The sequence below is a fragment of the Orycteropus afer genome, unplaced genomic scaffold (genome assembly GCF_000298275.1).
Source record: "Orycteropus afer afer isolate SDZICR_OR568_19922 unplaced genomic scaffold, OryAfe1.0 scaffold00247, whole genome shotgun sequence".
Lineage (NCBI taxonomy): Eukaryota > Metazoa > Chordata > Mammalia > Tubulidentata > Orycteropodidae > Orycteropus > Orycteropus afer.
Window position 1 is genome coordinate 3,823,545 of NW_006921834.1, and position 23,584 is coordinate 3,847,128.

Below are 23,584 nucleotides of genomic sequence, written 5' to 3' on the forward strand. Positions count from 1 at the left end.
TGCACATAGCTGGGAGGCCTCGAAGGGCAGGAAGTGTGTGTCAGGATAGGTCAGCTGGAGCCGAGTGCCAGACACAGTCAGGCCAAGAGCATCTTGCTCTCCAAGGCCCAGCCCAGTCACGGGAGGGGATAAATTTCTCGTGTTGAAGCCTCAGGGCAGGAACTCACACACCCTGACAATCTACCTGTCTGTCTACAGCTGCGTGACCATCAGCCCCTGCCATGTCTCTCTCTCCATGCCGGACTCAGAGGGGCTTCAGTGCTCGCTCAGCCTGTTCTGCCCCATCGAGCTGCCATGGCAGGGGCAACTTCAGTAGCAGGAGCCTTAGTTCCTTTGGCGGGTGCCGAGGGGTCTCTGGTGGGAGGACTTGGGGGTCAGGAGGAAGGCTGGGGATGCGATTTGGGGAGGGGAGAGGTGGGCTTGGGCTTTCCCTGTGCCCTCCGGGGGGCATCCAAGAAATAACCATCAACCAGAATCTGCTGACCCCATTGAAGATTGAGATCGACCCCCAGTTCCAGACAGTACGGACCCAGGAGACCCAAGAGATCAGAACCCTCAACAACCAATTTGCTTCCTTTATTGACAAGGTGAGGACCAAGCCTCTCTCTCTCTGTGCTTCCCTCAGAGAAGCTACTCTTAATGGACTTGGGAATGGGGAACGTGGTCTCCTTCTACCACTTTTCTAATCACTTCTGCAGCAAGGAAATTCCCCTGTGGCCTAACGGGAGTGTCTTTGGTTATGCTGAGACCCTGTTGTTCCATGCTTGGTGCTTGGGCTGGCCAGTATTATTCCTTCCAATCTCCTGGATGTGTTAAAGTCTCACAGACGTCATGAGGCCTCCTTTGCCCAGGTGGAATTGGGAGGCATGGAAAAGGGGAGCTGACTAGAGGGTCCCTGAGGCTTTATTTTCTAGTTGCTCTGCCAAGAAAGTCCTGTGGGAACCTTAGGGACTTTCTGCTTGGCCTGCAGGTGCGATTCCTGGAGCAGCAGAACAAGGTGCTGGAGACCAAGTGGTACTTGCTCCAGCAGCAGGGGGTGAGTGGCAGCTCCCAGGGCCTGGAATCTTTCTTTGAGGACTACCTGGCCCATCTCAGGAAGCGGCTAGAGCTGCTCCAGAAAGAACGAGGGGCTCTGGATGCTGAGCTGAAGACCTGCCAGGACCAGGAGGAGGAATATAAGGCCAAGTACGCAAAGCCACGTTCCCAACACTTTGCCATGGGGTCTGGGAGGCATCTGGGAGGACTCAGATTGGGTTTGTCAGCCAGAGGGTCTCTTTTATTCTGAGCTCCCAGGGTTGGCTGCCCCTCAAGCCCCCTCTTGCATCCCTATTCCCCCTGACTCTGAGGATGCCTCATCTGCTGCAGGTAAACGCTTGCTCAGATCTGGAGGGTCTTGGAGGAAGGCCAGGGAGACTGTCTTATTTAGGCTTCCACCAAGTTCCACCAAACCCCTGCTCTGAGGGCCCCTGTCTCTGGTCATGGCTGGGAAGGGCTTATTTCAATAATGCCTTGGTGGGTTTTTTCCACGAGAAATTCCTGTTCAGCAGGCTGTGAGCCAATGTGACTCAGATGTTCTCTGGTCTCAGGAGTGGAATGGAATCAATTTAGTGGGACCATCCCTAGGCCAATAGCATGATTCACATCTGGGTTGTGGTTCTGAGCTCTTCACCTAGGTCACCTGGTGGTGTGGAGAGAGTCCTGGACTAATAAGATCGCATTTGGGCAACTATGAAGAAGGAGTAGCTGTTTAACCTCTCCCAGACTCAATTTCTATATCTATAAACTGGGAAAATGTCACCTGTTCTTGTTACCTTTAGGGCTGTTGGGAGGATGGACTGTAAGGTGAGGTGGGCCCTAGAAGAAGCCCAAGATTAGTGCTAGAAGACCTGAATTTTAGGTCTGCTTTGATCTCTGAATCATTTGTGGGATCTTGGGCACGTCATATAAACCATTCTGATAAAACTCAAACTGCCTACCTCAGATGGCGATTGGGAGTAGCAGGTGAGAAAAAGTATTTGAATGTCCCTTATAAACACTGACATAGCATGGTCTTATTGTCATTAAGGGACATGAGCTGAAAGAGTGGCAGAGGGATTTAACTAGGACATGACAAGAACTTCTCCCTAGGAAAGATGGAGAAGGGTGCTGGTAGTGTGTCCTTCTGTGAAACATCTAAAGGAAAGGGTGACTTCTTCTGGAAGGTCATGTTTGGAGGCAGGGGCATGGACTCTAAACTCAACAACTCAGGCTTGGCCCTTTCTTCCTTATTTGGCAGGTATGAGCAAGAGGCCTACACTCATGCCACCGTTGAGAATGACTTTGTAGTTCTCAAAAAGGTGAGGGTGAGGGTCACCTGCTCTCCCTTTGATTATGAGCAACAACTGTACACAATGTCCAGGCTCAGATTGGAGGCACAGAGAGTAGAGGATCCTTATGGAAGAATCCTACAGGGAACTCCAGGGAAATGGACATCTCCCCAGACCCCAGGACTCCAAGACAAGACCTAGTTGAGGATCAGAGTGATGAGCTCTGGATGTCACTTTGGGAGAGGTGGGGAGGGAATGGAGGAAGAACTGGTTGGGATTTATAAAGGAAGATTCCTTGAAGTTGGGGGTGGGGCAGTGTCAGGGAAGAGAGAGCAGGGCAGGGCTGGGCTGGAGGAGGAAGGAATGGGTCTCCAAGATGGTGGGTGGGTGTGGGGCAATGGGTGAACAGAATTCCCAAGCCAGAGAGCAGGTGCCACAAAGAGGAAGTAAGCTGTACATGGTGTCTTTCTCCCTCTTTCCAGGATGTGGATGGGGTCTTCCTGAGCAAGATGGAGTTGGAAGGCAAGCTGGAGGCTTTGAGAGAATACATCTGCTTCTTGAGGCATCTGTATGAAGAAGTAAGCATCTGCCAAGGGCAGGCTAGAACAAAGGGAGGGCAGGGTGGGTTCTCTGTGGCCAAGGTGGGAAACTGGGCAGGAGACAAAGCCCTATTAGGATGACTTAGATTCCCACCAGTCATTCAGCAAACCATTTTGGAGTGCTTACTATGTGAATCCTTAGGTGATGGAACAAGTTAAAGTCTTGGCTGCTAACCAAAAGGTTGATAGTTTGAGTCCACCTAGAGGTGCCTCAAAAGAAAGGCCTGGAGATCTACTTCCAACAAATTAGCCACTGAAAACCCATGAAGCACAGTTCTACTCTGACACACATGGGGTCACCATGCATCTGGGTCAAACTAGACAACAACTGGTTGGTTACTATGTGCATTGCTAGGTACTAGGGAACCACCAATGAGTAACCAGACAAAAAACATGATTCTCACTTTCTATTGGGAGATAAACAATAGACTTAATAAATAAGTAAATAATAATAATAATAATAAATACATAAATTCTAGCATATGGTCCAAGAACAAAAACAAAAAAAAAACCCCAAACTCACTGCCATTGAGTTGATTTCGACCCATAGTGACACCCATGACTTTCCAAGGTGGTGAATCTTTCTTCCTATAGTGGAAAGAGATAAAAGCTATGGAAAAAAAGAAAAATTAGAACAGGGAAAATAGACCTGGGAATGCAGGGAGGAGGCATAGGGGAGGTGGAAATTTCAAAAAAGGTGGTCAGATTAGACCTTCCTCAGAAGGCAAAATTGGAGCAAAGATTTGAAAGGAATGAGGAAGTCAGCAATCGCAAGCATATATGTGGGGACTCCAGGCAGAGGGAATAGCTAGTGCAAAACCAGAGTCAAGAGTGTATCTGGTGTCTGAGGAAATGCAGAGTCCATTTTGGCTGGTACAGTAGGAGTAGGAGGTGGGTGAGAGAAGCATGATATGAGAATAGGTGATAGAAAGTCTTGATGGCTATGTGCCTTTGATATTAAAGCTGCTAGACTACCTCCTAAAACCCTCATTTATAGATTGGAAATTGAGCCCCACAGAAGGCAGGGGATGTGCCACGATCTGGGTGAATGAGGGCTACCCCTGACAGAGTGTGGGCAGAAAGTCCAGGCATCCTGCCCACCTGCCCAGGACTCCCAGGTGGCAGTGGACACTGATTCAATCTTCCTTGCAGGAGCTGAGCCAGCTCCAGATTCAGGTCAGTGACACGTCTGTGGTGCTGTCCATGGACAACAACCGCTGCCTGGACTTCAGTGACATCATCGCTGAGGTCCACGCCCAGTACGAGGAGATCGCTCGAACCAGCAAGGCTGAGGCTGAGGCACTGTACCAGACCAAGGTGTGAGGTCTTGGAGGCAGCACTATGCTGGAACAGGCTGGGTCTCCATGCCCACATACCAGGTGGACATCCATCTTAGGCCCAATGGGGGCAGTTCTAATAATCTCCCTAAAGGTCTCAGGCTGAGTGAGGTGACCATTTCCAACCTCTCCAGGTGGGAGGCCACAAAGGGAAACCAGGCTGCCAAGGGAGAAGAGTTTAGACTTCTTAAACATATCCTACTGTTTCCTGGTCTCAGGTGTTTAACCCATATTCCAAATAAGGATGTAAGGAGGAAAAGACCTGAGAACATGGTGTCTTCCACAGTCTTGGGGTCAAAGGTGGACGTTCTCTCAACTAATGGGGTCACTTGTTCTTTCTCCTCAGTACCATGAGCTTCAGGCATCTGTCCAGTTTCATGGGGACAACATGAGGGAAACCAAAGCCCAGATCTCCCAGCTGCACAAAACCATTCAGAGGATGCAGGGTCAGATCGAGAACCTCAAGAAGCAGGTAAGTTTCCTGAGCCCTCCCAATCCCCTCTCTTATTATCACTTTAGTCCTTAACTCCTTCTCCAATTCCTAGTTTCTATCTTTCCAGTTGCCACTAATTTTGGGTTGAAAAATGTAATTGCTGGCTGTGGACTTGGATAATTTGGGATGGAGAGAACCTCAAGTTCCATTTAGGATAAATTCAGTCTTTCTTCTATAAGGTATAGCCTACATTTTGGCATTTTTTTTCAGGATGGTTGTAATCCATGTCCACATGCACATCCTGCTTTTGGCTCCTTGAGGCAAAGAGTTAGCTCATCTCTTTTCCTATCTTTTCTTTGACTCTCACTACTCAGGCTCAGTGGGACCTTTAAGGCCCAACATTGAATTTCTCTGTCCCAGCCACTCCTCAGAAGGAAGGTTGGGCAATCTACTCTCGTAGTGATACTGCCTCGGAAACCCAAGGAGAGATTGCTATGAGTCGGGTCCCACTCGACGACACATAACAACAACAACAACTGTTAGGGGAGGACTCTGTGGATGGTGCAAATGGTTAAGTGGTTGTCTAGTTACTGAAAGGTTGGTGATTTGAATCCACCCAGAATTACTTTGGAGGAAAGCCTTGGAGATTGGCTTCTGAAAGGTCATAGCCTTCAAAACCCTGTGAAGAACAGTTCCATTCCGAAACACATGGTTGCCATGAGTCAGAATCAACTTGATGGCAATTTTTTGCCCCCCTGTTGGGAAAGGTGAGGGCAAGGGTGTGTGTGGCTGGTCTGTCTTTAGGAGATGCTTTGCACAGAGGTGATGCTCTTGTTGCCTAGCATGGGAAGGAATAGGGAGAGGTAGAAGATAGGATGATAAGGTCTCCTCCTGGAGACCTCATTTCCAGATGTGAAGGATTATAAATTTTTAAGTTATCAACTATTTTTGCACTCATATTCCCAAAACCCAAATAGTCGTTTTTGGAACCAACACAGGGTTGAGAGCTGAGACAAGAATCAGGAGGGTTTCTCAAGGACTCCAGTCAGTCTTGGCTAGTCCATTACCAAACAGGACCCCTTTTATCCCACCTGGGAAAGTTCTCCTAGCAGATCATTTAAAGCTCAACCTTATTCTTGAGCCATCCTTACCTGCTCCCCTTTGGGTTGTGATGAAGGGACTGGGTTCTAGTACTTAATTTGCTGCCACAGTGTTTCTCAAATAAAATTTGATCCCTTGCTTTGGAATCCCCTGGAATTCTAGTTAAGGTGCAGATTCCTGGACCTGCTGCCAGACCTAAGGAATCAGAATCCTTAAGGGTAGGGCCCAGATACCTGTTTTTGAAGCAAAGTTCACTCAGGTGTTCTGAAGCACATGAAGGCTTCAGAGCCTCTGTGTCAGCACTTTGAGTGTCTACAATGAACTTGAGTCCCATGGTAGTACAGTTAATGCACTTGGTTGCTAACTGAAGAGTTAGCAGTTTGAGTCCACTCAGAGGCATCCCAGGAGAAATGTCTGGTGATCTACTTCCAAAAAATCATCCATTAAAAACCCCATGGAGCACAGTTCTACTCTGACACTCATAGGGTTGTCATGAGTCATAATCTACTCTCCTGTAAGTGGTTAGCTGGTACAGTGTACTTACATCTGGGAATCACAGCTACACACACAAAGCGATGGGCCTTTTCTGTGAGAAGATTTAGCAACCCACTTACTTTTCCTGGGAGCTCTGGTGGCGTAGTGCCTAATGCATTTGACTGCTAACCAGAAGACTGGCAGTTCAAACCCACCAACTACTCCTCAGAATGAAGATTGGGCAATCTACTTCTGTAGTGATACTGCCTTGGAAACCCAAGGAGGGGTCACCATGAGTCGGATGAGACTCGATGGCAGTGAGTTACTTTTCTTATTCATGCCCAGGCATAAACTGGGATCCTTTATGCCAGGCTGTGGGCTATGGTAAAAGCAGTGGCTTGGACATCAGTTGTGCTGGCTTAGGGTCCCAGCTCTGCCACTCACTACCTTTCTGAGTCTCAGTTTTTTCATCTATAAAATGCTCATGATGTTCCTTGTCCACAGGGTGCATGTGTTGGAACAAAATCATAAAGGGCCATTAGGGAATGTCTTCTTTCCTTTTGAAGACATTTAGGAGATTGTCATATAACTGTCTGACTAGAAAGGGATGTCTTTGCTCTAGAAGTTTTCTGTCAGTTTGGAGATGTAGGTACAGAGATGGTATTTTTTATACCAGGAATTGAGGCACATCGTTTGATATGATCTGATAATAGGATAACATATTTGAAATGAGGGCTGTCCTAAAAATATGAAGACCTTTGAGAATCATTCACAATTACCCATATGGTATAAGAAGAGCTTTAAATACCTTGGGAGAGGTTCAGGTGCAGTGCCAAGAATTGGGGATGTGAAGAAGTAGGGGAGATGACCTCAGGAGGTGGCAAGGAGGTGAGGAAGCAGAAATGGCAATAGATTCCTTTAGAATTAAGGGTACCTGGGGTGGCCATGGGTAGTTTTGAACCCATGAGATTATGGTCCACCCTAGCCCTCAAGTTATGTCTGCACTTATTGCTTTGGGAAGCTGTGTTGGGTCCATAGCCACTACCTTCTTTATTTCTACCCCTGTCCCCTGCCCAGAATGCCAACCTGCAGTCTTCCATTGTTGATGTGGAGCAGCGTGGGGAGCTGGCCCTCAAGGATGCTCAGGCTAAGCTGGAGGAGCTGGAGGCTGCTCTGAGAAAGTCCAAGGAAGACCTAGCCCGCCTGCTGCGGGACTACCAGGAGCTGATGAGCACAAAGTTGGCCCTGGACGTGGAAATTGCCACCTACCGCAGGCTGCTGGAGGGCGAGGAGTGCAGGTGAGGGAAGGTTGGAGGGATGGGGGATATAGGACAGTAACCCAGAAAGGTGGAGGAGGAGAATGGAAGTCCCACCCAGTGCTCTCCTTGTCAAAGGAGATAGCTTTCCTGACACTGTGAATCACTAAGGGCAACTAAGGGCAACCAGCTCTGCAGGGAGGGATTTTACTTTGGGGATTGTAGATTTTACCAGCTGAGAGGGCTGCTCAGAGGCTTATAAGCACCTGGAGGATGCATTTTCTGCAGCCTTTCTTAGAGTTTCTTCCTCTTGTTCTTTTTTCCTCCAGGATGTCTGGGGAGTGCACCAGCCAGGTCACAATCTGTGAGTATCAGTGGATTTAGGGAGAGGGGTCTTTGTGGGGTAATGAGGACCCTGTTGTGACCCTGGTGCAATTCTTGCAGCTACGGTGGGGGACAGCACGATGGTGTCTGGAGGAGTCAGTGGAGACGTGGTGGGCACTTGTGGACTTGGAGGTGGGAAAGGTAGTTTTGGGTCCAGTTGCTCCAATATTGTGACTGGAGGCTCCAATGTCATCCTGGACTCCCAGAAGGGCTCTGTGTTGGGCTCCTGCTCTGTGTCTGGTTCTGGTTCTGGTTCTGGCTCCAGCTCCAGTTCCACTTCCCACACCATTCTGATGAAGACAGTCGAGTCAACTCTGAAGACATCCATCACATACTGAGTGAACTGGCAGATGCTTCCCTCACTTCCTTCCCAGAACCAGTCAGGCCTGCTTCATCACTGGGCTCTGCCTGGTGAGCTCTGTCTCCATTGCCCACAGACTGAGCCAGCCCAACAGGATTCTGAAAAATCAATAAAGTCATACCATTTTCCTCTCCCTAGAACTCCCTGTCTGCTGCTCTGAATGCTTACCCGTCTCACTTGGTTGCCATTTACCCCAACTCAAGGTGCATATTGGCCAGCCCTCCAGTCACCAGCTGGCCAATCTCATCTTCTTCTCTTCCCCCAGCCTCCAGGCTGAGTTGGACAAACTCCTGGGTGTGCTTGGTCAATAGGGAAGGGGAATAGAATCCCAACTCTCCCTACTAAAGGGGTTCTGATAGATTTCCTGACACTGTGAGTCACTAGGAGGAACCAGCTCCACTGGGAGAGATATTAACATTGCTCTGTCCACTACAGCAAGCTTTCTTGCTTCTTGTTGCCTCACTCACATCTCTCATATGTGAGCCTTAGCCTGCCTTTCTCCTGGACGGGGGTGACTCATGCAAGTTAATGATGATTCTAAGCAATAGACCAAATGTAGCAGGGCTGTGGTGGACCTCAGGTCCGCTGACCAAAGTATGGAGCTTGGAACTGAGAGGCCTTGTCTTCTTCCCTTCTCTCTCTGGGTCTCTATTTCTCAAGTTCTCCTGTAAGTGAATCAGCATCTAGTTCTCCCTGGGGTGGATCTTTCTTTCTCCCATCTCCTTCCCTCTTACCCTCCATACTTCCCACAAATTCTACTGAGTGCAAACATACTTGAGGCACTGTGCTGGGACTCAGCTTTCTCTGGAAGGCAATATTTAGACATATTTAAGGTCCAGCCCTCTTAATGGTTACAGTGTGTCTCCCACTCCTTCTGGCATAATCCCTCCCACTCACAAGAGTCAGATCTTCCTTCTCTAAGCCTCCAGCCTCCAGGGCCAAAGGCTTCCTGTGGTTAATTCAGACACCCTGGAGAGGGAGTCCTTGGGTGGTGCAGGCTACTAGTTGAAAGGTTGGAGGTTTGACTCCACCCACAGTTCCTTTGAAAGAAAGTCCTGGTGATCTACTTCCCAAAAGTCATCAATTGAAAGTCCTATGGTGCAGCTCTATTCTGACTCACATGGAGTTGTCATGAGTTGACATCGGTTCAACAACTTTTTTTTTTTTTGTAGGGGCTGGTATTAGGAACTTGTGGTGAGATTATTCTGTGCTCTGTCCTTTCTTCCTTTCCTATTCCAGTGACAACCTGGCCCAGGCTCTATGCAGGTTCTTGTTATCGCACTCCCATCTTTTGTCTCGGAGCCTTAGTCTGGCCCTTCCCCTGGATGGGAGTCTCCCATGCAGGTTAATAGTTTAGCACTGATTCTAAGCAATAGTCTGAAATATGTGTTCAATGTGCAGTTAGAGGAGAGACTGAAGGGTGGACACAAAGGGCCCCTGTGGCAATGCGTACCTTCTCTGCCACTTCTTCCAGCAATTCAGCTCTGCCCCTGAAGTTGTATACCTCACCCAGCAAAGCAAAAGCTGTACTGCTCCCCAGCCCAATCTCCTCAGAAAACAATTTATAAAATATTGGTGGTTGTTCAAGTATGCCCCAGAGATGTTTCACTGCTCATCCCAATCAGCTTATCAAAGTATTCTGTCAAGCCCTCCTGTATTCTCTCTGGGATTCCTTCCATTTCCTTGCATCTCCATTGATATTAGTAATTCTCAAAGCTTGTTCCCTAATTAATTGCCTGTAATAGGCTCTACTCCTGACCTGGGGCATCTCTCTTCATTCTTGTTCCTTCTTCTTCTCAAGTCTGCTTCAATTTTTTCTCCTCCTGGAAACCTTTCTTAAACCCACATCTTTGCACTCATTAGTCCCTTCCTGTCCCCAGCACGGTCTGGCTGCACTTGTTGCTGTCCTGGTCTCTACATATATCTGGGTTCTGGTGTCAAACCTAGCTTCTCTATTAGCCTGGAATCATGGACACATTCTTCTCCTGCATCCAGGACAGGGACCTTCAGGTTAGCTTGTGCCTGGTGGCTCTGATGGGGACTTGGGACTGAAACTGTTCCCTTAACTTTCCTATCTCTTGGCTCCCTTCCCATGCCTAGGCCTGTCTGAGTAAGAAGCTGGAAATTTCTCCTCCTTCTATTTCCTTTAAGAAGCTCTGCAAGAAACCAAGGATGTGAGCATCAAGGACAAGGAGCTAGGAGGGCCTGGGAGAATCACCTTCTCCCCACCCTCCCCAGCAGCCTTATCAATGCCTAAAGTGTTGCTCCCACCCCCTTTCCCTTTCCAGACCCAGGAGGTAACTTGGGTCAACTCCAATCTCCAGAGGCTGGGCTGCTTTAGGGGGAGACAACCCCTTCCTCAGATCCATGGATCTCTTCATCAAAATGATCTCAGAAGGAGGCTTTTCAACCTTGTGTGAGGGAGGCAGTGCATTGGATGAGAACATGGGCCTGGAGCCAGATTGCTGGGTTCAAATCTCAGCTCTTCTATTTACTAGTGGTTTGATTTTGACCCAGTTACTTAACCATCTCTTTACTTCATTTTCCTCATCTGTAAAAAGGATTTAATAAAAATACCTACCTCACAGGGTTGTGTGAGATTTGTGCTATTCAGGATCCCAGAAGGAATTCACATTGAATTCATGAAAGATAGTTCAATGTCATTGACTTTAATGAAAAGATTGCTTACAGAGGTGTGAGCAAGGCTCAGGGAACAAAGGATGAGGAAGCCAGAGACTGGAGACAGCAGGGAGTTGTTATCTTTAATGGGAGGGTGACCAGTTGTCCTGGTTTGGGACTGAGGGTTTTTCCAAAACCCAGAACTTTCAGAGCTAAAACCAGGCAGTCCTGGGAAAATCAGCATGTGTTGGTCACCCTCTGTAGAGCTGAAGTGTGATCAGTAGATCCTAGAGTTGCTGGAACTGTGGAAGAGGGATCACAGAAGAAGTTGTAATCATGGAGGAATGTAGCACTGCCAGAGACAGTGCTGGAGTAGGAAAGAAACATCTAGCTTCTATCTCTCCCTTCCTCTGATCTCCTGTCCATGTCTCCCAACTCAAACCAGAGAGCAAGGGAGCAGCCTATGGGGTGTGTGTGTGTCAGTCTCCCAGGAAACAGAGCAGGGCAGAGGAGAGTGGGAGGAGACAATCAGAGTATATAACCAACGTGCAGATGAAATGACTTATTGCCTGTAATGTACTTAGGCCACAGTCTGTCATGTTAGAAATCCTCCATAAATCCTGGCTATGATAATAATTCCACCACTTGTCTATCACTTTGCCATATTGTGATACTTGTGTGCTGCTGTGATGCTGGAAACTATGGCACTGGTATTTCAAATACCTGCAGGTGGTGGACAGGTTTCAAAGGAGCTTTTAGACTAAGACAAACTAGGACCAGATTCATAATGCCAAAAGGAGATTTCCCCCCTGCTTAGAGTGATCTACCAGCCTGGTAATCTACTTCTGAAAATCAGTTAGTGAAAACCCTGTGGATCACAACAGAACACTGTCTGATACAGTGCTGGAAGATAAGCCTTTAGTTTGGAAGGCACTCAAAATACACAGTGGTCACAGCAGTGGACTGAGCATGCTAACAATCTTGACAATAGTGCAGGGCTGGGTAGCATTTTGTTCTGTTGTATACGGGGCCGCCATGAATCCGAGCCAACTTGACAGCAACAATGACAATGATAGTAAACATGATATAGTCAGCCCTCTATGAGGGCTCTTCAAGGGCAGCAGCTGGGCCATCTCCATCCTGTTATCTTTTCTAGTGCTAGCTCCCATTAGGAGGTCAGGTGCCATTTGCTGATGAATGATCACATGTCTCGCCTCATTTTTTTTGAGCAACAGCATTCAAGCCCCTCTACTCTTATGTTCTACATCAGGGAGAGACTCTGGTCAGGAGGCCACTGGAAACAGTTCATGGCAGGGAGCAGTGGAAAGGAAGAGGGAGGACACAGCTTCCCTTTGAGCTGTAGAAGGAAGGTATGAGCTTAGGTATCTTGTGTGAGAGCAGATTGGGACTAAAGATGGAGGCAAACTGCCCTACATCTTTCCTGTCTGGGCTGGGGCCGGTGAGCCATCTTCCTGGGTGGGAGGGAGGCTGTCTCTATGTAGCTTCCATGAGCTCCATAAGTGGAACTTGTGTCCTGTTCATCACCAGCCCCACAGAGTGTGTGCTGGGTAAATATGTGGGGACTACTTAGATGAGTGTCTGGGGTGGGGTGAAGTTTATGTTTACAGCTTAATTCCCACTCCCACCTCCCCACCGTAGCTGTGACTCAGAGGACTGACATCATTCCCTTCCCCATGGAACCCACAGCCACATTCTGGGGGTGAAGCCCCACTCATGACTCTCTACTTCCCACACTGAACTAGATGAGGGACACTGAGAAAGTGATCACAGCCTCGGGGATAGGAGACAAAGGTAAATGGGAAGTGACAGCTCAGTCCTAAGATTTCAAAACCAAAACAAAACCTGACATAGAGTTGATTCTGACTCATAGTGACCTCCATTGGGTTTCCAAGGCTGTAAATCTTTAAGAAAGTAGATTGCTTCATCTTCCTCCCATGGAGCAGCTGTTGGATTTGAACCTTCTGCTTACCAGTTCTCCTTCCTGAGATCTCAAGTTCTTGCTTTTCCAAAGGACTTCTGTGGTGGGCCCTGCTTATAGGCAGAAAAGATGAGACCCAGAGAGAGTAAGAGTTGCCTGAGGACACACAGCTCTGTGGGGATTCATCTGCCAGATAGGATGCCCCAAATTCCAGCTATCTCTGAAAATCTCTTCTTGGCTTTAAGAGACTAATTGGGGTATTAAAAGCTTTCAAGTGGCCATCTAAGATGCAGCTAATGATCTCCTAGCATTGGAAGTGAAGAAGAATGCCAAAAAAACAAAAACAAAAACAAAAACCAAAACCCAAAAAAACCCCACCAAAAACAAGGGCATTCAGAAGCAATCAGCCCTAGGACACGATGGCCCTCAAGACCAGAAGAGCTAGATGGTGCCCAGCTACTGATCGATGCCAACCACTCAGGAAAGGATCAAATCTGGAGATCCTGGATACATTGGGAGGGAAAATGTGGAACAAAATCCAAAAACTCAATAATGACCAGAATTACTGGTCAGATGAAATCTGGTGAGACTCCCAATACTATGGCCCTGGAATACATTCTGTGCCTGGAATAAAACTCACCCCCAGGGGTGGGCTCTCAGCCCAATAGTTAACAAGATGTACACACAGACCATTCAACCCAGGATGATGCACCCACGTACTCTATGGGAATACATTCCTTAGAACAATAGACCACGGGACACCAGAGGACCAACATTCAAATTGAGGAAATGCAGGACAAACAGGAGTGCATAAATATGAGAGGCACAGGGGGAGGGTTATAGGGTAGGGAGGGGAGGAGACTGGGTTAGGGTTGGACATGGCAAATGGAGAATGAAACTAAATGTACGTGTTATGTTGAATGTAAAACAAGCTCTTAAAAAAAAAAAAAAAAAAGAGAGAGAGACTAATTAGGGATTAAGGGCTGGAAATGGCAAGTGCCCTCCCATGTCCCACATCTGGGCTGGGTGGGAGAGGAGGGCTCCTCACCCCCATTACCCATAGGAACTAGATTCACCTTCTTCTGGCAGTCGGGAGTCACTTACAACCTTCTAGTGGGAGCTCTGGTAGCATAGTGGCTAAGACACTTGCCTGCTAACCAGACTGCTGGTGGTTCAAACCCACCAGCCACTCCTCAGAAGGAAGGTTGGGCAATCCTACTTCCGTAGTGATACTGCCTCGGAAACCCAAGGAGGGGTCGCGATGAGTCGGGTTTGACTCGACGGCACATAACAACAACAACAACAATAGTTGCCTTAGAAAAAGATCCCACAGTCCCTTCTGGGCTCCTGGACTGTGGGACCCCTCCATGCAGGTCCCATCACCTGCCTCCTCTCCTTGCATTAGACAGCAAGTGCCTGTGTCTGCTCCCTGCTGGGACTATTTCTCCCTGTGAGAAGGGAGGAAGAGTCAAATCTCTAAGATCCCCTCCTCAACCACTCCCTCATCTTGGATCTTTTCAGTCTCTAAGTCTTTGCTAAGCACTGTGATCTGTCCTAGTAGCCTGGATGTGGAACCATGTAAAGTGATTCAAAGAGCGCCTGACTCCTTTTGAATCAAGACTTGGGGCTTCTTGTGGCCAGAGGAATTTGGTAATGATGATGGTGCTATGTGAGTCTCTTGGATCTGTACCTATTTCTAGCCAGGAAAGGATGTATCTTCTGCCCACCACCAACTCCCTTGTAAGTGACTGGGCCCTTCTGAGGAGGCTCCACCATGGGGCAAGGGGTCAAGGATCCTAGGCTGTAATTGAAGCCCCTCTGCTTCTCCTCAGCCCCAGAATAGTATGCTTTGCCTCTAGGCTTCAGGCTGCTTCTGAGGGGCCCAGGCCTTTTCCTGTCTTCCTCCAGTGTCCAGGTCCATGCTTAGGCCCATGGTTGGGCAGGGACATTCTTTCTCTCCTTATAGCCACCTTGTCTTCAGTGTATGACAAAACAACAGACTGCTCCCACCCCCACTTGCCATCTGTGCCCCCTATCCTGGACCTATCAGGAGGCAATAAGGCTGTGAGCTGGAAGGTTGTGACTGGAGCAGGCCTGGGCACTCTCTTCAGCAGCCCATTACACAATGTACCTTCCCTTACCACCTGCACTGCCCTAGGCTCTGGGGCCTTGGCTTACCACAGGGGACTAGGAGAAACCCCACAAAACAGAGCCCCATTGATGGTGGCCACCAGGGCTGGGTGGGAGGAGACCAAGCCAGACACTGGGTGTTGGGGATCTCCGTATCATTCTGCTTCCAGGGAAGCCAGCCTGGGGGGGCAGAAGGTGGCATCCTGCCCCAGACAGTCTCACTTGGTCCCATCCAGGAATACAAGAGATAACTGGGAGTAGCCCCTCCCTCCTTCTGGGGGAGGGGGCACTCTTCCAGCCCACAGGGCCCCTCCCATTCCTCCTGGGGCAATGGGGCAGGAGTGTCTGTGGAGACTAGGAGTCAGCCCAGTTGGGAAAAGATAAAAAGCCCATTAGTGGAACAGCCACTCACTATACTCCCTTCCAGCTACAGCTCCCAGCTTAGCTTGCTCTGTGCCCCTCTGACAGGCATGAGGTCCTCCATGTCTCGGCAGACATACTCCACCAAAGGGGGCTTCAGCTCCAACTCTGCCTGTGGAGGGGGTGGATCCCGGACACGCACCAGCTTCAGCTCAGTGACCATGTCCCGAAGCAGTGGCAGTGGCGGGGGGGCCCGCTGCAAACCCAGTGTAGGTGGCTTTGGCAGCCGGAGCCTGTATAACTTGGGGGGCAGCAAGAGCATCTCAGTCAGTGTGGCTGGAAGGGCCTCCTCAGGGAGGGCTCTGGGGGGCTTTGGCCTCAGTGGTGGGGCCTATATGGGTCTAGGGGCTGGCAGGCAGACATTTGGGCCCACCTGCCCTCCTGGTGGGATCCAGGAGGTCATGGTCAACCAGAGCCTGCTGACTCCCCTCAACGTGGAGATAGACCGGGAGATCCAGCGGGTGCGCACCCAGGAGCGGGAGCAGATCAAAACCCTCAACAACAAGTTTGCTTCCTTCATCGACAAGGTGGGTTGCAGTGGAGGGGGTCAGGGAGGAGGGGCCCTTGGGGTAGAAGCAGGGCCTTTAAGAGACGGGTGGACTGGATAAAGGCTGTTCTAGCCTCATGTGCACTGGGGAGGAGGATTGAGGGAATAATTTTTGGAGCTCTTCTGGCCTATGCCTAGGATATCCAGAAGCGGGTGGCTGGAGATGGTCTTCTGGGTCTTAATGCAATTCCTTAGGTGAGTCTACTCATGAGGACTATTGGCCAGGCCCATCTCTACCATGTTGAATTCTTTACTGTGGTCATCATTGATATGGTTACACAGTAGCCTAATATCATGACTAAACAAAGGATTGTCCTCATTGTTCCTCTTAGTGAGTGGTCTTTGTTGCCTTTTGTCATTTTATAGCTGGAAAAACTATGGCTCAGATTCAAGCAAGTTATTCAAGGCTGAGGGCATGGAGACCTGAATCTGTCCTCTGTTCTCTTAGGCTTGGAGGAGGTCTAAGGGGCAAAGGTATAATTAGGACCCGATAGAGTGGGTTCCAGGGGAAGCCCCTTCTTTGCTTCTCCTGCTCCTCTTCCCCGTTTGATCCAGGAAGCTCAGTTTGGGTGGCCCATGAGTAGCAGGTCACCAGGTCACCATGACCTGGGATATGGAGTTTAATCTGTCTCAGATTGAGAGTGCCCAAACAGCTTCCTTTGTCTCCTTGCTGAGAAGGGCAGCTCTTAAGCTGTTCTCTGGCATATATCTTGGTTCATTTCACTGGCATTATCTACCTTGGCCCTAAGTGCCCAGGCAGTGGGACTTGATGAGAAAGATCCTGATGGATGACCATACTCTTGGTTCATTGATTTGTGCTTTCTCAAAGATATTCATGTCCCATTTCTCATGTGATACCACAGTGGTACTGTGGTAGGTGATATTGTGCCCATTTTTAAGGAGAGAAAACAAGTCTTGCAGAGTTAAGTGATTTTTCCAGGACCACACACGTACTTAGAGGCAGAGGTGGGACTGGGATCCAGGTTCCCAGAACCAGTGGGAGTTGGGATCTGGAGCTCTGGTGATGTGGGGCCTCTCTGTGGTCCTTGGCACCAAGAGGACTCTTACTGCTCATTGCTCTTATACTATATGACTGTGGGCCTGGGTGTTGTGGAGGTGGGAGCTTGGGAGACTGGATGGCAGAAGGTGAAGCAAGCTGTTCCACCCACCCTCCTCACCTCTTCACCTAGTGACTTTTCATTCTTTTCTGGGACAGTCAGAGGTCACACAAACAAAACCCTTTCTCAGGTTCTCAGAATCATGGCCTAGGAGCTGGGGGCTGAGAGATGGTTTTAGTGACCATTGGTTCATAACCCTGGCTGGGCAGAGAACTCCTGAGCGATCCCTTCTGAGTTTACACAGATGGGGCTTGAGCATCGGTATATAAAAATTTTTTTTGGAAAAAAATTTTACATTTACAGGTAAGTTGCAAAGACTAGTACAACATCCTTCTGTATACTCTTTTCACTAAGATTCACTAATTTGGCCACATTTACTTTCTCTCTATGTTCACGTGTATGTATGCGTGTGTGTGTGTATATACATATATATAAATATATACACACACACACACACATATATATATGTGTGTGTATATATCTCTATCTCTATCTATCTCTATATATCTGGAGCGCTGGTGGTGCAGTGACTAAGACATTTGGCTGCTAACCAAAAGGTCAGAGGTTCCAACCACCCAAATGTTTTGCAGAAGAAAGTTGTGTCAGTCTGCTTCTGTAAATATTTACAGCCTTGGAAACCCAATTGGGGTCGCTATGAGTTGGAATTGACTTGATGAAAAAAAGTTTTTTTTTTTTTTAAATATATATGCATTTGTACTTTTAACAGTTGATTCTGATGCAGAGTTAGGGTTCAGAAACATTTGTCAAGTCCACTTAACCCAAGACAGTGAGAAATCAAGATCCAGAGGGAAGTGATTTGACTAAGGTCACCGACTAGTATATTAGTAAATAACTGAGCTGGGGCTTTTATGTTAATTAGCTCATTAAAGTTCATTTACTCTGATTGCACTACCATTTCCAGTGAAGCTTATTCCCCTCAGCAAGTGTAGGCCCTGTACTGGCCCTTTGATGCCCTGCTCTATGACTGGTGGAGCCAAGGGACCACTGGTGGGAAGTGGTGGGCCCCTATCCTTGGCCTGTCTTATGGCTGGGAAATGGTATCAGCTCACCTCTCTTCTTCTGGCTCAGGTGCGCTTCCTGGAGCAGCAAAACAAGGTGCTAGAGACCAAGTGGGCACTACTGCAAGAGCAGGGCCAGAACACAGGTGTCACCAGGAACAACTTGGAGCCCTTATTGGAGTCCTACCTAAACAGACTGCGGAGGCAGCTGGACAGCATCCAGAGTGAGCGGGGAAGGCTGGACTCCGAGCAGAGGAACCTGCATGATCTTGTCAAGGACTTCAAGAACAAGTGAGGGGACTGGGCAGTCTGGGTCATGGTGGGGGTGGGTGGGAGTCAACAGCATAGGGGGAAGGGCCACAGACAGAGCTGGCTCACTTAGGCACTCAGGCCCAGGACCCACTGCCTCCTGAACCGTCACCTTAGTTTGTGACAATTTCATAATTTTATTATAGAAAATGTCAACACTTATAAAAAATAGAGAGAACAAGATAATGAAGTCCATGTTCTCCCCACCCATTTAATAATTATCAGCTCACAGCAAACCTTGTTTTACCTATACCCCTACCCACTTCACCCCAAATCCCAGCCATCATGTCATTTCATTCACAAGTATGTTATTAGGCATATTCATATACTTCATCTGTATATCTTGACTTAATAAACCATAAAAATAATACCAAAATTACACCTAAAACTTTTAAAGCAATAATTCCTTAATATCATATCCAGTAAGTTTTGACTTTCCAATTGTCTCATAAATATCACAACTTACAAAAATATTATTTCTTTGAGTCAAGATTCAGATTAGGCTCATGCATTATGGTAGTTTGATATGCTTATTTATAATGTTAAGACACAATTTTAAATAACTGCCTCCATAGATTGACACTGACAACTTCTAAACTTTAACTTCTCAGCAAAAGCAGTTGGGGAGGAGTTAGTCTTTTTAGATGACATCGAGTTGTTGAAAGTGTAGGCAAAGGTTAACCATTGTTGGCACATCTTCACCTGTCTTGTAAAGCCTCCTAAAGGCTCTGATCCAAAGAGAGGGCTGCTCTTGATTGTCACATTATTGCACAAATTCTGTGTCCCTTTCCTCAAAAGAGGTGGGTAAGAAAGGATATTGAAATGAAATGCAGACAGAATTCATTTACTGGTTGGCTACATTAACGAGCTGTACTCCAAAGGAAATCTTGGCTAACATGGGGCCCATCAAGACTTCCTTAGAGCTGAGTGGGTCAGAACTGGGCTAAGCCAGGACCCTGGGTGAAGCAAACAGTATATACTTGATCACTGACCAAAGGTTGCCTGTTTGAACTCACCCAGTCATGCCACAGAAGAAAGGCCAGGTGATTTGTTTCTGTAAAGATTACAGCCAAGAAAACCCTAAGGAACGGTTTGACTGCACGGGGTTGTCATGAGTTGGGATTGACTCCATGGCAATGGGTTTGGGTTTTTTTTTTTTTTTTTGCCTCCTGGCCTGAGACTTCCCTGTGTAACAGGTACGATGATGAAATCAATAAGCGCACTGCTGCAGAGAACGAGTTTGTCCTGCTCAAGAAGGTGAGCAGGGTGGCAGGGAGTAGGGATAGAGGGTCTTTTGGTTTCCATGGTGCTGGGTTGACTCAGAGAAGTGACAGTCCTGGGGACTGAGCCATTTGCCCTGCTGTTTCTCTTGCTCCAGGATGTAGATGCTGCATACATGGGCCAAATGGATCTGCAAAGCAAAACGGACACCTTGATGCAGGAGATTGACTTTTTGCGACATCTCTATGAAATGGTGAGATGTTCAATGGACCAGGAGAATTTGCATACATTTACATACAGCCTTGAGGTTTTTCCCTGGGGGTTTGATCTGAATTCATCAGTGCAACTTAATTGGTAGAAGATGGAACCTTGACCCTTTTATTAATTATTAATAATAACTTTCATGTTTTCAGTGGTTTGATGAACTTTTTTCCATAACACTCTCAACCACTCCATAATACAAGTACTATTATCATCTTGTTGTCTCTATGCCTCACAAACATGAGCTCTGGTAGAGTAGTGCCTAAGGCATTTGACTGCTAACCAGAAGATTATTGGTTCAAACCCACAAGCCACTCCGCAAAAGGAAGACTGGGCAATCTACTTCGGTAAAGATTTACTGCCTCAGAAACCCAAAGATGGTCGCTATGAGTCAGAATCGACTCGATGGCAATGAGTTTGTTTTTTTGGTTTGAGAGATTTGCAGGAGATTGACATCAAGGTCAATCTTGAGAATTCTAAATCTTTCACCTTTGAACATCAAGACATTTGAAGACCCTCCAATATGCTCTATGTTCTCAAGGATCACCAGGGGCAGTTCTCTCATCCCCTCAACATCCCCTTGGTTTCCTGGGACATAATCCTCTGGGCTGGACCCCTGAGCTCACCAACAAGGCCAAAGCCTGTCATATTCTCTCTATCTGTCTTGGCTTCCATTTCTTCTCAAGTATTTTATCTTGCCCTTTCTGGTTTGATGACTGCTCTCCTTGATGGAAAAGAGGAAAACAACATAGAAATTGAGTTGTTAGCTTTCCCGGGTCTTCTGTAGGAACTGACCCAATAGCATTTTGCTTGTCCTTCTTCCCTAGAGCTTGTGTAACAGCCCCTGTCCACTGGCCTTAGCATCTCCCCCAGCTCACCCTTAGCTGTGCTGCTCTCCTTCCACTATCTCTACATACTTGGTTAGGACAGAACTTGCTGGGGAATATTCTGGGCCTCCACACTGATTTTTGGTTGCCTTCCTAATTTCTTCTTTATTAGGATCATTGATGGTCATTCATTGCTTCTTGTTGTTGTTATGTGCCTTCGAGTCAGACCCGACTCATAGCATCCCCTCCTTGGGTTTCTGAGGCGGTATCACTACGGAAGTAGATTGCCCAACCTTCATTCCAAGGAGTGGCTGGTGGGTTTGAACCGCCAGACTTCTGGTTAGCAGCCAAGTACCTTAGGCACTACGCTACCCCCTCTCTTAGAATCTGGTGTCTTTTAGGCCACGTTGTGTCTTCTCACTCCCTCCTTCCCCTTCTCTGAATATTTAGCAATTGGCTTCCTTATTATCTAAGGCTACCTGATATACCCAGAATTTCTTTGTTTTGCTATTGCTTGTTCATTTAACATTTACAGAGTACCTTCCACGTGACAACAAAAAGACAAGTTCCTGCCCTTGGCAAGCCTGTAGTCTGGTGCCAGGTTGTCATTAAGACATGAGAGCCATGATAGGGATGGGGACAAAGTGCTGAGGTACATAAAGGAGGCTGTGAGCTGACGCTTCCTGGAAGACTGGAAGAGTCTTTGGAGGAGATGACATTTGAATTGGATCATGAAGGATGGAAAGTAGCTCTGGTAGTGCAGTGGTTAATACATTTGGCTACTAACCAAAAAGCCAGCAGTTTGAATCCATCAGCTGCTACACAGGAAAAAAGATAAGATAGTTTGCTTCCGTAAAGATTTACAGCCTTGGAAACCCTATAGGGCAGTTCTACTCTGCCCTATGGGGTTGCAATAACTTGATGGCAGTGGTTTTGGTATGAAGGATAGATAGGTTCTAAAGAAATGGGAAGGGCCTGCCAACCAGGGACCCCAGCCTATGCTGTGTTACAGAAGATGTCAGGGAAGCATCAAAGAGCATTGTGTGTTTGGAGAACAGCGAGCAGTTGATGGGCTGAGCATTGAGTGTGGTGGAAAGGGAAGGTGGACTAGGAACCAAGCCAGGCCCACTTCCTGTCAAAGTTCCTCATTGCTCATCATTAAGGTAGAAATGATGGCCAGTGCAGCAGCTCCCTGGTTGTCGCATCTACTTTATCAGAGATATGATGGTCAATATGACATTTAGAAATTTATCCTATGGTCTGATTTTGGCCAAGCCAGCTCCCCATTGGAAATTTGGAGGTGAATTACCCACCATTGATGTGTATTATAGGTCAGAAAACTGCCTCTGAGGTCTCTTTCTGGCCTGGGGTTTCTGGGATCCAGTCCCTCCTCCAGTGATGCCACTCTAACCTCTCTTTCTCCTTTTACTCTTGTCGAGATGGTCTCCACTATTTTTACCTCTCAGAGTCTCCAGTGTCTAAGAAGAGACCACCAGTACCTGTTGCCAATGAGCTGACTCTGACTCATGGTGACCCCATGTGGGTAAGAGTAGAACTGTGCTCCATAGCGTTTTCAGTGGATGATCTTTCAGAAGTAGATTGCCAGGCCTTTCTTCTGAGGAACTCCTGGGTGGAATCGAACCTCTAACCTTTTGGTTGGCAACCAAGCACATTAACTTTTTGCACCACCTAGGGACTCCTGAGAAGACACAACACCAATGCAACATGCTCCCATCAGTTGGATCCAACTCACAGTGACCCCTCCTTGGGTTTCTGAGGTGGTATCACTACAGAAGTAGATTGCCCAACCTTCCTTGGGAGGAGTGGCTGGTGGGTTTGAATCACTAGCTTTCTGGTTAGCAGTCAAATGCCTTAGGCACTACACCACCAGAGCTCCTTCTTAATTCACAGGACTCTTTCTAACAACAACATAAAGACAGTATTATTATACTCATCTTACAGAACAGGAGACTGAGGCATCATGAGGCTTAATGACTACTTCAGTTACATGGCTAATACATTTCATGATGAGGACTTGAACTTAGGTTTGTCTGTCTTCAGAGCTCATGTCTTTCCCTAAACTGTAAATGTTTTAGTGATTGCATCACCTGCCCCCTCTGGGATCTGCCTTCTTAATGACAATCTACTTGGCCAACTAAATCAGTATGGATATCGGTTTTAGCTTTGGTATTTTTCCCTCTTTTCATTTCTGTCTATCTCTATTTTAGTCTGTTATCTCAGGTTCTAGTGTCAGACTCCCTCAGTTTGAAACTGGGCTCCTCACTTACTAGCTTGTGATGTGAGGCAAATAACTTTATCTCTTTGTGTTATTGAGTCTGGAATCATAGTAAGTGAGAGTTGTAACTATTATGTCTGCATTTCTATCATCACTTTGGCTACACTGAATGGCCAGTGTATATAAATAGCTGAAGGCAAGCCCAGAATACAGAACACATTGACTTTTAGAGGGAAGAGTCTCTACCCATTGGGAGCCTCTGAGGAGCACTGACTGAGTGGATGAGAGATTTGCTCAGAGCTGGGCTTAGGGGTTATCTGTTGTGAGTCTAGGACAGGAAGAACCATGGAACCCTTCTCACCTAACCTGCCTGTCACAAGATCTTTAAACTCCTTTTTATGTGTTAGAGATGATCTTTTCTAGACAGCTGGTCTAGTAAGCTAATGGTCCTATAAACACAGAGAAGTTTCAAGAGCATGAATGGTCTACAAATATTCTAGAAGAAACCACTTGGGATTTGTTGCTCAACTCACTGGTTCTAGCCCAGGCCCCACCCTTGTACCTAGTGACCCTGGGTGTGTTACTCCTCTTCTTTTTTTTTTTATTAGGATTTGGGTGAAGATTTACAGAGTAAATTCACTTTTCATACAGCAGTTCACATATACTTTGTCTCATGTCATTGACCAA

At 47.4% G+C, this 23,584-nt stretch overlaps 2 protein-coding genes across 2 annotated transcripts in view; both read left to right on the top strand.

Moving 5' to 3' along the window:
• The first annotated feature begins 221 nt into the window (after positions 1-221).
• KRT78 (keratin 78) lies at positions 222-8,228 on the top strand. Its single transcript, XM_007949545.2, has 9 exons — positions 222-587; positions 971-1,185; positions 2,276-2,336; positions 2,789-2,884; positions 4,058-4,222; positions 4,589-4,714; positions 7,328-7,548; positions 7,836-7,870; positions 7,951-8,228. The coding sequence occupies exons 1-9, from the start codon at positions 222-224 to the stop codon at positions 8,226-8,228; spliced, it is 1,563 nt and encodes a 520-aa protein (XP_007947736.1).
• Positions 8,229-15,409: 7,181 nt separating this feature from the next.
• Positions 15,410-23,584, top strand: part of KRT79 (keratin 79) — a 19,196-nt gene continuing 11,021 nt past the window's right edge. Inside the window, exons 1-4 of the mRNA XM_007949546.1 lie at positions 15,410-15,886; positions 18,114-18,334; positions 19,549-19,609; positions 19,731-19,826. Of these exons, the coding sequence (XP_007947737.1) occupies positions 15,410-15,886; positions 18,114-18,334; positions 19,549-19,609; positions 19,731-19,826 (855 nt within the window). The remainder of the gene's footprint in view (positions 15,887-18,113; positions 18,335-19,548; positions 19,610-19,730; positions 19,827-23,584) is intronic.

Bases quoted from the DNA above. Each gene is read 5' to 3' on its own strand.
- KRT78 (XM_007949545.2), top strand. From the start codon at position 222: ATGTCTCTCTCTCCATGCCGGACTCAGAGGGGCTTCAGTGCTCGCTCA. The intron at 2,337-2,788 runs GTGAGGGTGAGG...CCCTCTTTCCAG, and splicing joins ACTTTGTAGTTCTCAAAAAG to GATGTGGATGGGGTCTTCCT. The intron at 4,223-4,588 runs GTGTGAGGTCTT...CTTTCTCCTCAG, and splicing joins AGGCACTGTACCAGACCAAG to TACCATGAGCTTCAGGCATC.